Raw genomic sequence first — 17601 nt, forward strand, 5'->3', positions numbered from 1 at the left:
TGCTCAGGTTCTTTCTGCCCTGGATACAGAAGACTGGTTGGTGTCCTTTGATTTATTTTCATGATGCGTATATTCGTGTACCCGTCCTGCATCTCCTCCTTTCTGTTTATTCAGGACCCTGGGGGAAAATGTGTGGCTGCTGCAGGGACTGTCCTCTTAATTCCTTGCAGGACAAATTATCAGATGTTTTATTGTTTGTTTTGCCTTTGCCCAGCATGGTTATGTCATGGGCACAGTTAAAGGTTATATGTATTGTCTTTTTGTGTTTTCTTAAATAACCAGTTGTGATGCAATTTCTAAAGAGTTTGAAACGTTTCCTCCAAATCATTTCATCATACCTCAGCGGAACCTGAACTTAGTCCTCACATTTCTTATGTGTACGGCTTTCAAGCCTATGCACAGTTGTTCACTACACTAAGGGTCCTTACCATGACAGTGGCATTCCTCATCGTAATCGTCTCTGCGCACAGTGTCAGTGACTTGCAGGCATTGTCAGTGCAGCACTCATACACTACTTTCTTTCCAGTCCAGTTGGTGCTGAGCATCGGAGCTTACTTTGTGTCTATAGTTGTAACATGTGGACCACTCACTACTATTCCTGCATTTTTCTCTCTGCGACATCCCTTGAAATAGGTGGAGAGGCTCCATCTGCTAATCACATGAGAATTTTAAGCTTTTATATCGAAAGCACAAAGGAGTGCCATGTTGACGATCAGCTCTTGTGGGGTCTGCTGGTGGCAAGAAGGGAAAGGCAGTACAGAAAAGGACTCTCAACTGAATCATCTTATGAATTAAGACGTGCTGCTCTCTGGCCAAGAAGGAGCCCCTTGAGGGTCTGCATGCCCATTCCACCAGGGCTAAAGGTGCCATGACCACATAAGCAAGGGGGATTCTTGTCATGGACAAATATCAGGCTGCTCCATGGGCATTCATGCACATTTTTACCAAACACTGCTTTCTTGACAGCCACATCTGCTTAGAGGCCCATTTTACCCACTCTGTGCTTCAGGACTTTCTGGTTGGTGTCCACTCCTCAGATCCAGCACCTTTTAGGAAATATTGTTGGACATCTCTTCTGAAGATAAGGATTCTGCTGTTAAAAATATCAGTTAGAAGAACAAGCTAATCACATTTAGTAATGCTCTTTCCTGATACTCTATCTAACCGCGTCTTCCTCATTGCCCTCCCACATTCCCTTTCTGTATATTGGACAGCTACACTCTCTAATAAAGTTTCACATTAGTTTATTTCTGCCCTGTATCCCCTTTGATTTGGAACAGCTTATCTGCGCCTCAGGGCATAGAAGAGAACAAGATAGTAACTGACACCAGAATGCCTGGGATGGTGCATATATACAGCTCTGTTCCGCCAATTCTTCAGTCTAACGTCCCCACATGCCAGTGCACAGGAGCAATTCTTTTACAAACTCTGGATCCACTCTGGCGTCTGGCAATATTCTAAGGGTGATTAACCTGTTTGTTGAGATGGTTTGTCCACAAGAGGACCAAAGAGGTAAGCATTGGGACTATATATTTTTTATAAAATACCATTGCTTAAGCAGTAGCAAAAAGATATGCATCAGCCATCCCATGTCACCATCCCCAAGTGCCAGACTGGGTTCAGGTGTTTTCAAAGTATTTGCTCCTGAATGCTTACAGGTGGTGCGGTTTAACTCTGCGGTGACCCCAACTGCCTCCCAAAGAGATGGCACACAGCCTTATTTAGGTGCAAACCCTGCACAATGGTCTGCATTCTTCAACTGTCATCAAGAGCTCTGCTGCCAAATTTGTGGGTATTCAGATGCTAAAAATTGCACTTTCTAAGAATGTGTGCTGGGGGCATGTACCCTCTTAAAACCACAGGCTTCAAGTTGAGCCGTGGCTCTAGGAAGCAGATGTTAGTCACAGACCCACACAACGTCTGCCCATGGTGCTCTAGGATCATGTCATGACTTTAAGTCATGCAAAAGTGCTCCCTTGTGCACCTAAAAGTGACCAGGGAGCAAGAGGCTAATTTATTGTTTGCTAAATTCAGAAAAGGAGGTATGCTGAGCTCTAAACAGCAGGTCCACTGCCGTTCCAAGTCTCGGGTCCTCTCCACGTTCGGGTTCCACTGCAAGTCGCCGTCCTTGTGTAAGTTAGAGATGAAATTGTAGGACAAGTCACATTACAAGTGAAAGAAGTCCAAGAGGGTTGCGTTCCTTTCCGGTTGATCCAAATCCAGGGAGAACTCTCGATGTTCGTACTCCAGAAGTATGATCTACCACCATCGTCAAACTCTGAGCCCTTTCCAAGGCTAGTTCCGGCTGCCCCAAATTTCCTTGGTCATCATCGGCCCCAAAGCAAATAGTGTCCCTTTACACAGGTCATACTGTACCTTTTCAGGATGTTTATGGTTCCCTCTAGAGCACCTTTGGAAATCACACATTCTCAGGGGCTCCCAGTTTGACTTAACTCGATGAGTTCTGCCTGTGTCATTTGACCTTGTTGGCCTGCCATCTGGCTCCTTGCTGGTGCCTGTTCATGTTCATGTCTCCACTCTGACACTGAATTTGTTGTATAGCGTTTTAGGACCCTAGTGTAATTTTGCCGATTCATATCCTTATATAGGCATAGAAATCATAACCATATTAAGACACATCTCAAGTAGTCCTAATACGACTTGGCTACTTCCACTGGTTCCGAAAATCTACAACGATTTCTTAGAAAAACCCGCCTTCAGCAGTCAGGGATTTCCCCCTGCATGAATATTGATTTATCCAAGAACTCATGGAGTTTTCAGAGAATTAAGTCTCTAATGACATTATTATGTCCAATCTTACGTCAAACTTGGCACCTTCAAGGTATAAATATGCCCACACTTGTCCAAACAAACAAACGGTGGTTTGGAGCAGTTCGACTATCTACTTGCCCGACGCGCCCTGCTGCAGCAAGTGCAGAAGGAAGCCGACCCTCCAGCTGACACACTGAGAGACGCTGTACTTTCTCCTGCCGAGAAATCCAGCTCCAGTGTTTCCAGGCTACCCTTGTGGGTTGCTAGGAAATCGAGTCCTGAGAGAGAGATACCAGACCTCCTACATTCTAAAACCAAGGTACGGAGCTGATTAGACCCTAAGAGAATTCTTGGAATAGATTCTTGGCAAAGAATACTCAAACTAGGCTACACCTTCCTTATTTCTTCCCTTGTACTAGACCTAGGTTAGGTACACCGGGGTAGGCATATTTTAGAAGCACCAGTTGAGTACTTTTAGTCATTATTTATCACTGTATGTATTTTATGCATTTTAGGTATTTTATGTCTTAGAAACCATATCATGCTTTTACAATATTATTTTATAATACTCTTCGTACTGTACGCTTTGTACTTTACCGCAAGTATTACAATTGCAGCAGTTCATTTCTTATGCTTGAGAAAGAAAACTGTTCAATAAATATTTTATTGAAAACACACGTCTTTCTTTTTCTCTGCACCTCTGGTGAAACGAAGCATGCACGATTGACTAAGTGAAATAACTATCTATTGTTTCCACGACTCTAGAGATATATTTCTTATTCATCGGAAACAAAGTTGTCATGTTTTGAGCGGTTGTAAGAAACAAATCCCTTCTTGTTTATTCGAGAAGGTTTCTAGTGACCTCTGAGCTAGCTGGCACACACACACACAATTCAGTTTAATGCATTTGGTAGAGACCTAGTCGATTTCAGTCCTACGTCTAAACTACAGGATACACTATTCCAATGCGCAGAGCCTATTGGGAATATAGAAACTCCAGCGGAAGTCACACCAAATCCGACACCACCACTAATTCTGATCCGAAACCAGTCATCCCGCTGTAGGTCTCTGTCTCACTATCAAATTACCAAGTTGTAGCTCCCACTTTGGATAAAACCCAGCCTCATCCTCAATGCTGATATTACTGATTGCTGGAAGCCTTGTTCAGATCAGATTCCGATGCTGTTCTAGTTGTGTTCAGTGTAACAAGATTGACAATGAATAGGCGATCAACAAACTACCTCTCATGATACTGATGTTGACCTGTGGCCTAGACGCATCATATGAAACAGAATTGCACACTACAGTGGGACCTCCAATGAGGATAGTGCATCCTTTGTGGTAATCCATAGAGTAGCAGAAGTGCTAGATCTCCTGAGACTAATGGAAGCCTGTTGTAGGAAAATCCTGCAGTCTGTGCATACTATATAAGAGCCTTGTTGCTTTTTAATGAATTTTGCAACCAGCTAGAAGTAGCACTAAGGTGAGTCTATTGCGTTTAAATTGCCTTTTAGGTTTGAAGGGAAGACAGAAATGCACAGTCACACAAGATTACAATATATCATGACTTCCAAAGAAAGACATGTCAAGACACATCTTTTCTCAGTGTTCTTTTCTTTAATATTTTCACGAGGAACAAAGACACAGCCAGCGTGTTTCATCCCAAAACATAGGGACTTCTTCAGGGCTGCTAAAAACAAAAAAGACAAAAGCTTTATAAGCAAGCTGGCATCACAAGCATTGAACAAAATTATAGTGTAAGCATTGTATGTACATATAAGCGATAAGCATTGCATGTACATATAAACAACAAAAGCAATAGAAAATACCTTAAAAAGACATAAAACCAAATATCACAATACAAGTAAAATTGCTCCTGCAAGGCTTGAGTATACAACAATCCTATCTTATTACACACAACGTATAAGCAGAGAGTCTTAGAAAGTGATGTTATTATATTGTATTGTATTTGCATTTGTATAGCACTTACTACCCCATACGAGGTGTTAAATTGCTTTTTCGACAAGTAGCACGCGATTCCGGGACCCATAGTAGATTCGTGTTGAATTGGTATAGTGAAACATGCAACTACATTTTAAGTGGTGGATAGGTTAGTCAGTTCTTTGGATTCGGAAGGATAGCAGAAGGATAGAAGAGGAAAAAAGGTTTGTATTTATATAGCGCTTGTTACCCCTGATGAGGTGTTGAACCACCCTACTCCGGAAACCCTTAAAGGATACCCCACATGCCTCAAAGCTGACTGTGCTACAAGACCAAACTAAGCCTCTTTTTTACTTTTTTTTTTAATGCTTTCATTTTTAAGAGAAGAAATAGAAAAACCTGGAGAAAAGCACTCCCAAATATATAAGTCCTATTCCATCAAAAAGAACTAAAGAACATATTACAATCCTTTCCAAATGAGAGATCCTATATTCATAGGATCTCTCGCTGTGTTCTTCCATACGGCAAAACCATATAGTGTGCTTACAGACGAGAGGTATGTCAATGAATGGGGGTATCCCAAAGTGTTCCAACATAATGATAAAATGTATTGTTGCTGTACTGTAGCTTTAAAATGATCTCAGGCAACTGTCATAGCCCTAACAGTACAGTATTATTTGTGCTTTTCATTCCCTTGTCTTTGTCATAAACGCTACTATAAATGACCTAGAAAAATAAATAGCCAAAAATATTTTTTTCATAAAATTCGGTCTGGAAATACAACGTACCAATTGGCAATGTGTAAAGCAGAAACCACTAGAAATAAAAGAGTATTTAAGCCTTAACCAAGTGTTGCATAGGTATCCGCCTCCAAAAGTAAACATTCATTCATATCAATAGAAAAACACTTTAAATACTAATATAGCAATACTTTTCATAAGGTGTATAATCCATACGTTCCATAGTTCCATAGCCTCATATCTTGTCACATAGTTCATACCAAACTCAACTTAATTTTACCTATCATGACCTTCCATACTTCTGAATAATCCTACAAATCATCTCATCAAATAAAGTTTTTACTCCTATTCCTACCCTGCGCTGGCTTATCAGCGTGTAAGTCGTAAAGAACCATAATTATTAATGTGCTCACAAACTTGCATGATCTTGTCATCGTGCAGTCGCAAGTTAGACCATTGTCTTTAGTAATAGTTTACCCCGGGTTGTGTGATACCCAGAGCTGCTGCACCTGAGAATTTGCCCTAGGTCCATCTACCTCTCTGGCAGGACCTCCAGTCTCAGCAACAGGGCAGTATCCTACATCTGAGTCTGCACAACCTGCACCACCGTGCATGGAGATTTAATGGCGGCAGGTGAACAATTTTAATTTACCTGCTGAAGTATTGTTAGATATTCTTGCGGCTGGGTGCTCATCTATAAAATCTATATTCTGGCCCATGGGTTAAGTTTGTTGCCTGTTGCGAACATAGTGATGTTGACCCTCTACTGGTCAAGTTCTCTTATATTTAGTTTTTTGTTTTATTGCTGACTTAGCATGGTTGTCAGATCTTCAATTCACCAGCTTTCTAAAATGTCTCACATGCATTCTGCGCCTTTCATTTCTCCAAATTGGAACCTTAAATCGGTACTTACTTCCTGATGAACATACCCTTTGTGTCTATACACAACTGCTCACTGACACTGCTGACGATCCACACTGTTTTCCTCATTGCAACTACTTGTGCGTGCTTTATTAGTGAGATGAAGGTTCTGTCAGTCCATCCTTCATTTACCACCTTGTTCCTTGACAAGTTGGTGCTGTGGACGTGAGCTCCATTTCTGCTTAAAATTGTGTCATCCTTCCGTGTGGAACAGTTTGTTATTCTACCTTCTTTTTTCTCTACGTCACATCCCAAGGAGGACAATCTCCAATGGCTGGATCTAACGAGAGGCCTCAGCTTTTACATTAAGTGCTCATGATGACCAGGAGTTTTTTGGACCTTGCTGAGGCAAATAAAGCGATAGTGCAGTGCAGAGTGAACCCTGACCAAGTGAATCATCTTATGCTGAAAAACATGCCATGACCTGGCCAAGAAGGAGCCATCTGAGGTCCTGGAAGCTCATTCTGCGAGAGCCAAGTTGAACACAAAGGTGTTGGCGAGAGATGTTCCAGTGTTGGACATCTCCCATGTGGGTACACAAGGCCGGCTTTAGCATTAGTGGTGCCCAGTGCAACAATATTTGCGTACTCCACCCCTCAGCCTCCTTCCGCACGGACTCCCACATTACCACTCTCCGATAGTGCCCTTCTCTCTTCATAATCCCTTCTCACATTTATTTTATGGCGCTACTCGTCCCAAACGCGGTGTCACCGCATATTACATCACACACACACGTATTAGAGAGCCAATAATTCATACAAGTGTGTAAATCAATGTATAGGAAATGTTGCATAAGACAACGAGGGATACAAGGTGTTGGAGTCACATGTAACCCGTACTTTTAGGCATTGTATGCTACGAATGCTTAGTATGCAAAAACACAGACTTGGGAATTAAAATGTAACGCAGTGGCTGGGGCTGTGTACCCAAAGGAACAGTTTAAGCAAAATCTTAGAAGGAGGAACGATTGAGGAAAATAAATAACTTTCTACACACACGCCTTGCAGTTTGCATGCAGCTGTTTGATGCCAGTACATAACTCGCTGTGTTATATTCGAAGGGTTATAACTTATGAACTGTAAGTAATAAAAAGATCTCTGTGACAAAACCCACTGACCTATCTACATATAAATACAAATCTGTGATAGGCATGCTACAAATTCTGCCTTGCAGCAGGCACATGAAACCTCTATGGTCCTTTATGATGAGTGTATACTGTGACGAGGCAAAACACAGACCAAGTACATCAACCACCACTGTTATCTTGCTAATATTGCTATGCCCTGATAATTGCTGTGCACACAAACATCTCTGCAGCAGGTGCCTTGACACTGAGAGTTATTTTAAAGTGCACCATCTTTGTGACCCAATTAAGTGAAGCCAACAAACACATTGCATAAAAAAGTGTTCTTCCTCAACTTCCAGGGGCTGGCTCATGGCGAGAGGCATCACAGCTCGTTCGTGCAGCTAGCTCATTAAGTGATGGCATGTGTCTGGTCGCAGGTGGTGGCCACTGCAGTCACTAGCGGCGATGGGTGACATACTGTCGTGGGGGCCAGATCCATAATGTAACCCTAGCTCACATTGTTATCCTTCTAATGTTAATAAAATGAAAACTGCTCATTATTACGTGCGTCTATTTCTAAATCTACAACACGCGGCTTTTAAGTCTCTGCTATAAACCTGTTTATTACAATTTCATTAATAACAATTATTACAATAATTGCATTATTAATATTATTAGCAACTGACAGCTAGCTACCATTACATGTTTCCAGGTTGTCAGACCAGGAGGATTTGAAATCCCCCGCATTCCGCACTCAAATGCGGCCCCACCCTCTTCAACGTCTACATGAGCCCCCTCGCGGCCATCGTACGCAAACACAACCTCAGCATAATCTCCTACGCCGACGACACCCAGCTGATCCTCTCCCTGACCAACAACCCCGCCGCCGCCAGAGCCAACCTGCACGAAGGGATGAAAGAGGTAGCCGAGTGGATGACGACCAGCCGCCTGAAACTGAACTCGGACAAGACGGAGGTCCTCATCCTGGGCTCCTCACCCTCCGCCTGGGACGACTCCTGGTGGCCTCCCGCCCTGGGCACCGCTCCCAAACCGACAGACCATGCACGCAACCTGGGCTTCATCCTGGACTCCTCCCTCTCCATGACCAGGCAAGTCAACAACGTCTCCTCGGCGTGCTTCAACATCCTACGCATGCTACGGAAGATCTTCTGGTGGATCCCCACCGAGACCAGGAAGACCGTCACCCAGGCCCTCGTCACCAGCCGACTGGACTACGGCAACGCCCTCTACGCCGGTACCACCGCCAAGCTCCAGAAGAGACTCCAGCGGATCCAGAACGCCTCAGCCAGACTCATCCTCGACATCCCACGAACCAGCCACATCTCCGGACATCTGAGAGACCTTCACTGGCTCCCCGTCAACAAAAGAATCACCTTCCGCCTCCTCACCCACGCACACAAAGCACTACACGACCAAGGCCCGAGCTACCTCAACAGCCGAGTCAACTTCTACGCTCCCAAACGCCACCTCCGATCAGCCAACCACGCCCTCGCCGCCGTCCCCCGCATCCGAAGAGCGACTACAGGAGGAAGGTCCTTCTCCTACCTGGCCGCCAAGACCTGGAACTCCCTCCCGACCGACCTGCGCCTGACCCAAGACCACCTCTCCTTCAGGAAGAAGCTGAAGACCTGGCTGTTCGAGCAGTAGCGGGCCCCCCCCCCCCAGCGCCTTGAGACCCTACGGGTATGTAGCGCGCTTTATAAATGTCAATGATTGATTGATTGAAATGCTAGAATTTTAAAAACCATAAATTAGAAAATGGAGGCAGCAAAATCCTAACAGTGGACTGGAGGGCCTTGTGTGGAGTTGTCAGGGTCACTAAAAGCTTGGCCTGTTCAAAGTAACAGGTTAGCTCTTTTTATTTAAGTGAAATGCCCATAATGCACTCGTGGTGCAAGTTTAAGTAAACTTTTTACATATGACAAACACAGTACTGCTTTTTGCGACACTTTTGCTACTTGTGTGATAAAGCTTTAGTCAAACAAGCTTTGCTTCCTTGAATTTCATATCAAGATCTTGAACCTTGTTGTTACAAGAAAAATTAGAAAACAGAATTTTTCCCATAGTTTCAATTTGTTTTATTGGACGGCAGCCCAAATAGTGCAAAAGTCATTTAAACATTTTAAACAGTAGTTACACAGAGGCTACGACCTTCTTGTCTCAAAATATTTCAAATCAATAATTAGTTCTTATAGTTGTCAGTAGCTCCAAAATCTTTTCCCTTCTACATATGCTGGTGCAAACGTCTTTATTATCAATTGGAGCAAAACCCTTTTGCTCTAGTCTTTAATACGCAAGCAGCAAGAATAGTACAAACCGGAAAATTCCTCCATGTTTTAACAAGGGGAAAACTTTGGTGATAGACATCTCAATAGAGAAATATGTATATTGCAGTGTCCAACATCATGAGGTGGAAAGGAATTGCGGAGGAACAACATGCCTGCTGGAGAGCTGTGTGTGTCACCAGCAGGCCACCCAGCTCAGAGTGTAACAGCTTGCTACAGAGCTGTGTGACTACTAGCTCACAGGGGACTATCCCATTAAGATAGCTCAGAGGGTTAATGCTCCTTGCTGCCAGTTTCCAGGTCCACTAAGTGTACTCGGCATGGCAAAACACTACTAGCAAAAGGATGTGGTGAAGGACCACAAATCCTGGCAGGGGTAACTCAACATTAAGTTGGGCAATCATTACTGTTATTAATAAAAGGGCCAAGAAACCAAAGCGTTTGTGTATGTTCTAGGAGTAAGGGCGCTCACCGTCAGCCAGGACTAGGAGGACCTTGAGGATGCAAGGGGGCTGGGCCTCAATACCGATGGGGGGGCTCCTTCTGGTGCGAGCAGAGGGTGGTCTGGGTTACTGGGTACCGGGACACGGGTGGTCACGGTGCAGATGTTTGCTGTTGCAAGTTGCAGCGGAGCTACAGTTTATCGAGTCCAGAGGAGTGGGTTATAGATCAGGAGGGGACCGGAATGACAAGAGATGGGACCATCAAGTTATGTATATTGTTAATTCCAATGACGTCAAACTGAAGTAGACAAAGGTCTACTATTGTTATTGCTCCTATCAGTCTGAAGGCCCTGACTTTCCTACACAGGTTTTCATGGATGCACCCTGCACTCATGCCTATGTCTTGCTCAGCATTTCATCAGATTTCCACTTCAATCCGGAGCTCTTTCTGCATATGTTTTCCAAAACGCAGGCTTTGTAAAGCTCACAGAAAAAATATTTGGAATCTTTCATTGGTTCTGAAAGAAAAAGAGTGGGTTGTAAGAATAGGTCAACTTTACTCATGTTAGCAATTCAAGTAATCCTGCTCCTATGCACCTCTTCTTCAAGATTTTCCCACTTGCTATCCAAGCTCTCCTTTTCTAAGAGTGTCTTATATTGGTGTGAGCAAATAAAGCAGGTACTGGGGACCGGGAAGCCACTGGACATGTTTCAATGTGGGAGATAGGTTATTGGTAAGAACAAGGCCTCCTGCTTTATAAAAGTTACAATTTGCTGTGCCTAGGTCTCCGGCTCCTAAAATTCCAGAATGGACACCTCCGGATTCTAGGGGAGAAGCTAAAGTATGATGAAGAGTTTGAGATAGCACAGTGGTGAGAAACTTGTACTTGAACCCCTCTCCCCCACCCCCATATGCAAGCTGAAGGCTAGATGTCAACTGAGCTACAGGTATTTATTAAAACAATACTACAAATTGTTTAAGAAGTGTTTATCAATGCTTAGCAATGTACAATTAGTTTGATGAAGTTTAGAACAAACTATTCTTTGGGTATGATTATGCAAGTGTAAATGTAGCAAAATAGTTTTAGTAACCAATCCAAATTGTGAAGAACAAAAAAAGAGTCGACCAAGGAACGACACAAGGATTGCCAGTGCTCCTTTAACTGAAAATGGCCACCTACAGAGTTTTATGCAGTAATTTTCTGTTTCCACTTGGTTATACCTTAAGACCTTTACTCTACCTTTCCCACTCACTGTATGTAAATAGAAGCCACCGGTACATTTGTTTTTGAGAATGTACTGAGTTGGATCCTTCTGATAAAAATCAATTAAAACATGATAGTGAAATGTTAGTTGGGGACTCAATTTCAAAAAGTAGAAGCTGCTATTTTCTCGCAAGGCTTTTTTTAATAACAATATTCAATGTTTATTGCAGGATTTACAGACATACTGTGACTTTCCTGATATTATAGATGTCAGCATCAAGCAGGCAAATAAAGATGGCTCTTCAGAGAGCCGTGTTGTCACCATAAACAAACAGGACAGCAAGACTCTGGTAAGCTAATTTAGACTGAATTCGCTCTTCTGGGTTGCATATTGTTTATATACTGCCTAACTGCAAAAACAATGCACATTTGTGTGGGGATTGGTAACTGAATTGAAGAGTGTGATCAGTTTTGCAAATAATATAACCATTTGTTTTGGGTATCCAATACTTTACACTGATAATGTAATACTCTTAGTCAATGGACCACTGCCGTCTCCATAATTTCACTGTTATTGTGTGTGCAGAGACCAAGGTTCAAAACTACTCGTTGAATTCCTCTTGCTACCATCTCTCTCACACTCCTCGTTACTCCTCAAATTCAGGCTTTGTTTGCAGTTGGCATGTTTATTCAACTGATAATTTGAATTTCATTTCATGCTTAGATTAGATCATGTGAAATACTCACCAACATTGTGTGTCCTTGCTTCCCACACTAAATAACCTTTCTCACCAGCATCTGGTGGCCTAATCTATAAACAGGTTGTTCCTGACCTGGGAGGTTAGGGTCATGTGTTTTGGGATTGTACTTGTAGTTGGTCAGGTATGGTGCTCCAATCATCAGAAAGAACGTGACTGGCGGAAAAACTGGGCAGGAAACTCCAAAGAAGAGTACAGGGCAGCCATGAGAACTTATAAAGTGGCACGCAATGCCACCAAAGCGGCCTACCTTGAAAATAGGATAAAATCATCAGCCAATTCTTCAAGGGAAACCTATAAAATTCTCAAAGAGCTGCTCAAAGTTCCAGTATCTCCAGAACCCTTAGAGGGGAGTACGGACCGCTGTAACCTTCTGGCCCAGCACTTTAACCAGAAAATTCAAAACATCATAGCCGGCCTCCCCTTGCCCCGTCAGAGCCCGCTCTCAGGGGAGAGCTGTCTGGCCACTGACAGAGCCGTGCTGGACAAGTTTGCCCCGATCACTAGGGAAGCTTTCTGTAAAGAGCTGGCCGCGCAAAAAAGTGGCTCTCCGACGGATCCCATGCCTATGTACATCCTAAAGCAGTTTATGGATGTCATAGCGGGACCGGCAGTAGATCTACTCAACGCTTCCTTTGCCGCCGCCAAGGTCCCCCCCACTTGGAAGCAGGCTATAGTAAAAGCCCTGCTAAAAAAAGCGGGGCTTGACCCCGCTGAGTTGTCCAACTTTCGGCCAATCTCCCTACTGCCAGGGATGGGAAAGATTGCTGAGAAATGGGTTAACCAGCAACTCTCGTCCTTTTTGGAATCCAACGAGTTGTTACGGCACACCCAGACTGGATTTCGGCCCGGTCAGGGTACTGACTCGGCACTGATCACCATGGTAGAAGAGGGTAGGTGCATCTTAGATTCAGGAGGATCAGCAGCCCTGGTCCTCCTGGATCTGAGCGCGGCATTTGACATGGTGGATCACAAGATCTTGATCCACCGGTTGTAGGAGCTGGGAGTAGGAGGCCTGGCGCTCACCTGGCTAACGTCATTCTTTAGTGATCGAACATATCAAGTGTGCGAGGGCAACAATAGATCAGTGCCCACCCCCCTTCAGTGTGTGTCCCGCAGGGCTCATCACTGAGCCCTACGCTTTTTAACGTCTACATGGCCCCACTGGAGGGGGAGGTCGCACCCTTTGGAGTGAAACTCGCAACGTACGCGGACGACACCCAATTGATTGTTTCGCTCTCGCTCGCAGAAAGCCATGGTGAGAAGTTTGCCGCCTGCCTTACCAACATCATGGCATGGATGGCCGACTCAAGACTCAAGCTTAATGCCTCCAAAACCGAGGTGATGTTGCTGGGAAATCTCTGCACCTCCCTCCCTAAATGTATGTGGCCGGCTTGTTTAGGAGATCCTCCGACCCCGAAGGGATCCATAAAAAGTCTTGGCGTCTGGCTTGAACCGGAGCTGTCGATGCACACTCAGGCGAAAAAAACTGCAGGGTGCTGCTATGGGCTGCTCCGCTCAATACGGAAAGTTATGCCCTTACTCCCACTAGACTCCAGGAAATTGCTGGTACAGGGCGTTATTTTGTCAAGACTTGATTATAACAACGCCCTTTTCTTGGCTGCACCGTAATACACCCTGAACGTGCTCCAGAGGGCACAGAATGCAGCTGCAAGACTGCTGACGAATACATCCAGAAGAACGTCAGCGAAACCAGCCTTGAAAGCGCTCCATTGGCTGCCCATAAGAGCGAGAGTGAAATTCAAAGCGCTCTGTACAGTGTTCAGAGTCCTCCAAGGCACAGGCCCTCCGATCCTCAGAGATCTGATCCGCCCTTACAAATCATCACGAACGCTCCGCTCTGGCGAGGAAAACCTGGTAGCTATCCCGAGAGCAAAAAGAGCAAGGACCGGAGGTCGCCGCTTTTCAATAAACGCGGGTCAGCTATGGAACTCCCTCCCAACATCAATGAGGAAAGAACCTAGCTTGACCAGATTCCGAAAATCCCTGAAAACGTTCCTTTTCCCCCAGAATGACTAACATCTCTGGATGCGGTTCAGAGGAGGTCCGTCTGTGTGTACACGTAGCGCTGGGACGCTCAAGGGCAGCCATGCGCTTTAGGAATTCTTTTTCATTCATTCATTTCAGTTCATTCATTTCATCATTGCTTTGTCCATTTCTGAGGAGGATTTGCACACAGAGTGTACCTTACAATTATGGTGATCTATTTGGATGCTGCCCTAATACTTGTACATGCACTAGGGTTGAATGCTCTTTGGAAACAATGCAGATTTACATTTATTATATACTAGCAGTTCTGGTCCTTCTTCAGGGTTGCAAAAAAATGAGTGATTTTTTATTTTATTCGACGAGATGTCCACATGGAAAAAAGATGGTATTAAATAGAGCACTTCAGCTAGAAAAATGCTTCTTATCAATCTTTAACTTTGCGAAGAAACTGGGCTCTAGATCCATCCCTAAAATAATAAACATCTATTTATCTAAGACAAGAGAGATCTCTCCATATGGGGCAGCGGTGTGGGGTATGACAGACGGAGGACCACAACAGAGATTAGAGGACGCATTTGTCAAAAGATAATCGCTCCCTTGCAGTTGTGCCAACTTGTTCTGCCACTTGGAGTTTGTTTTATCTTATCTGTGTGGTGGCACTATTACTTTGGCACTCGATATGGAGGAGGGTGACACGAAAATTGAACCAGGAAGTATTGAGGGACTGCCTAAAGTTTGATTTTGCCCACCAGATAAATTGGTTACATTATCTTAAATTAACTTTTGAGGACCTGGGTATTCAGGCTCTGTTTGATGCTCCCTTTAGGTGTGTTGACTTTCATCAGTCACAGTTAAAACAGGCTTTTCTAGGGAGAGCCGCCGCAGCTAGATGGGAGCTAAACAAAAATAAACATACAGTAGGCTTATCTCACATATCCCCTCCTGCAAAGTCTGGAGCACAGTCATATTTGGCATTTGTCCTTAACCCACAACACTGGTTCATGTTGACTAGATTTCATTTGAACTATAATCCACTCTTGTTGGGCTTCCTGACAAAGACCCCCTTGTCCTTGTGACCTTCACAACCTGTTTTTTGTCCCTTCTACGCTTTTCCGAGAAAGAGATTTTTATACCCTTTCTGCATAGTCTTACTTGTACCCAGTGTTTACCATCTCTCATACTGATCCAACAGTTAGGCGGCACTTTGGTGTGCCATGCTTTGGCATCGTTTTTGTGACCCTCCTATAACAGCAGCACTCAATGCAGTTCAATGATATGTGTGATTGAGTGATCAATAGATGATTTTATTGGACAATAAAACTCAGCAATAGTGGACTGATCAAAAATCTGGGGATTTCGCCACCCCCCAACATGATATGTTGCGATAATTGTTATAAAAACTTTGAATCTGGGATTGTTCATTTAAGCTAACGTAAAAAACATATTATTCGATAAGTATTGACTGATAACATTTTTTATGCTTTACACAATTATATTTTCTTTTGAAATTATTTTATTTAGTTATACTATTTTGTTTTATATATGTGTGATGTGATTTATTTTTGTACTTTTTATGCACTTCAAACAATGCCAGATAAAGTTATTAATAGATTAGGTTTTTACAGCGGATATGATTGTTTGTAGTATGAGAGGGCATCCAAACCAAGTCACTAACCCTAGCTATAGTATCTGCATTGATCAGAGAGTGTCATTATGCTCAAGTGAGTTATAGTTTGTTCTGTATTTAAAGGTGTTCATAATTTCCTTTGTCGTCACCCAATACTTTTCACTGCATAGTAAAATGGTTTTCACTCTAATGAAACCCAGCAAAGCTGAAAAATATTTGCAGAATTTTTCACTGGTAATTATCTTTTGCTAAGCTTTTCTGCCTCTAATAGAATTATGCAACAGAATATCTTATTTTCAGTAAAGCATGCCTTGCGGTGTTAAATTAGGATATGTGTGACATCAGTTGTCTCAAAAGTCATAATTTTCTGACAGTGGTGACAAAGCAAAAAAGTTGAAACATATGCAGAGTGTTCCATAGACCTTCACGGATGTTGCAAACACCTGTAAAAACACTTGCACACCCCTAGCAATGTTTCAGTTCCACTACTGCCTGTCATAAATGAAATGGCATCGCCAGCTAAATAAAATAAGGTGAATAGATTATATGTACTGGCAAAAAGGGAATTTCTCTGACACTGTGTCAACTACCTAGATAGGCAACAAAGTAAGGTCAAATTTAAATATGGTCAAATTTTACTTAGACATAACTATATATTGCCCCCATTTCTTTCACCCATAACCCCAGCTGTGTGTGTGGGAATGAGGTTCACAGGATGAAACCATGTACTTCAGATAGCTAGACCTTATGACAGCCTCGACTGAAATATGAGTCCGTTGAAGCCTTTTTGAAAAAGGCAACCTTCTTTCTTAATAACTCTGCATCCAGATGTCATCTCAGATTGAAAATAAAGCTTTCATCTTTAGTGGGAACGCACCTTACTGAAGATCCAATCACTTAGATAAGAACAAACTCAGTCAAGCCTACTCCCCTTGAACTACACACTCCCCCCCCCCCCCCCTTCAAATATGACTACTAATACTACTACTCTACATTCGAATGCCACGTGACAGATGCTGTTTACTGTTAAAATTCTGTGTATACTCAACAGTCACTTGACAAATGTTGTAAAGCGCTCCAATACCGTTTACCCAAAGCCAAAGGTGAGCTTTATGGCCAATGAACGAAACAAGCTAGAAGAAAAATCAACTTTGATAGCAGCTTCTTCAGGCTTTGCTTGCTCATATCTTCTTTACTGAGTGCCAGTGTTCATAGACAACTCTACACATGACACTACTGTCTGTGACATCCATATGAGGGGAGCCTCGAGAGTAAAGCTCTAGCTGGCCCCTTGCTTGCCACTGGCTTGTTACGTTTTCTGAAACTTATTCAGAATACAGCCCGAACTTTGAGATCCCAATACTCCTGTGCAAAGCGGACTTAGTCAACACATCAACATGAGAAAGAACTGTGGACTTTAATGTACAAACCACCCTCGAATTACATGAGAATGGTGCATACTGGACAATGATCTGGCCTGTGAGGCTCACACGAGTACTTATCGAGTACTTATTGGTAGTAGGCACCAAACCTTCTTCTACCACAAATAGACACAATCAAGAACACAAACTATCATTTTATAACGTTTATTGAAATCAAAATCCACCTCTGGTGCCTATAACCTGTATAGTCTTAACTATAAAAACAAATTGAATAGTGGCAACAATAGCAACTAACAAACACATTATTAGAAACAATTGCAACATTGTTACAGTATTTGAGTCCCCCTCCATTTGTTCTTCCATCTCTCCACCTTGCCTCTCACTAAACTAATCTTAACACCAATAGAAGCCTGTGTGTGTTTCTTATGTG

The 17601-nt window shown here is 43.2% G+C and overlaps 1 protein-coding gene across 5 annotated transcripts in view; it reads left to right on the forward strand.

Annotated features, from left to right (window-relative positions):
• JAK2 (Janus kinase 2) overlaps positions 1 to 17601 on the forward strand; it is a 1231913-nt gene that overhangs the window by 782995 nt on the left and 431317 nt on the right. For all 5 annotated transcript variants that reach the window (XM_078676001.1, XM_078676005.1, XM_078676003.1 and 2 more), the window contains one exon: positions 11625 to 11744. In XM_078676001.1, the coding sequence (XP_078532127.1) occupies positions 11625 to 11744 (120 nt within the window). The remainder of the gene's footprint in view (positions 1 to 11624; positions 11745 to 17601) is intronic.

The sequence above is a fragment of the Lissotriton helveticus genome, chromosome 2_1 (genome assembly GCF_964261635.1).
Source record: "Lissotriton helveticus chromosome 2_1, aLisHel1.1, whole genome shotgun sequence".
Lineage (NCBI taxonomy): Eukaryota > Metazoa > Chordata > Amphibia > Caudata > Salamandridae > Lissotriton > Lissotriton helveticus.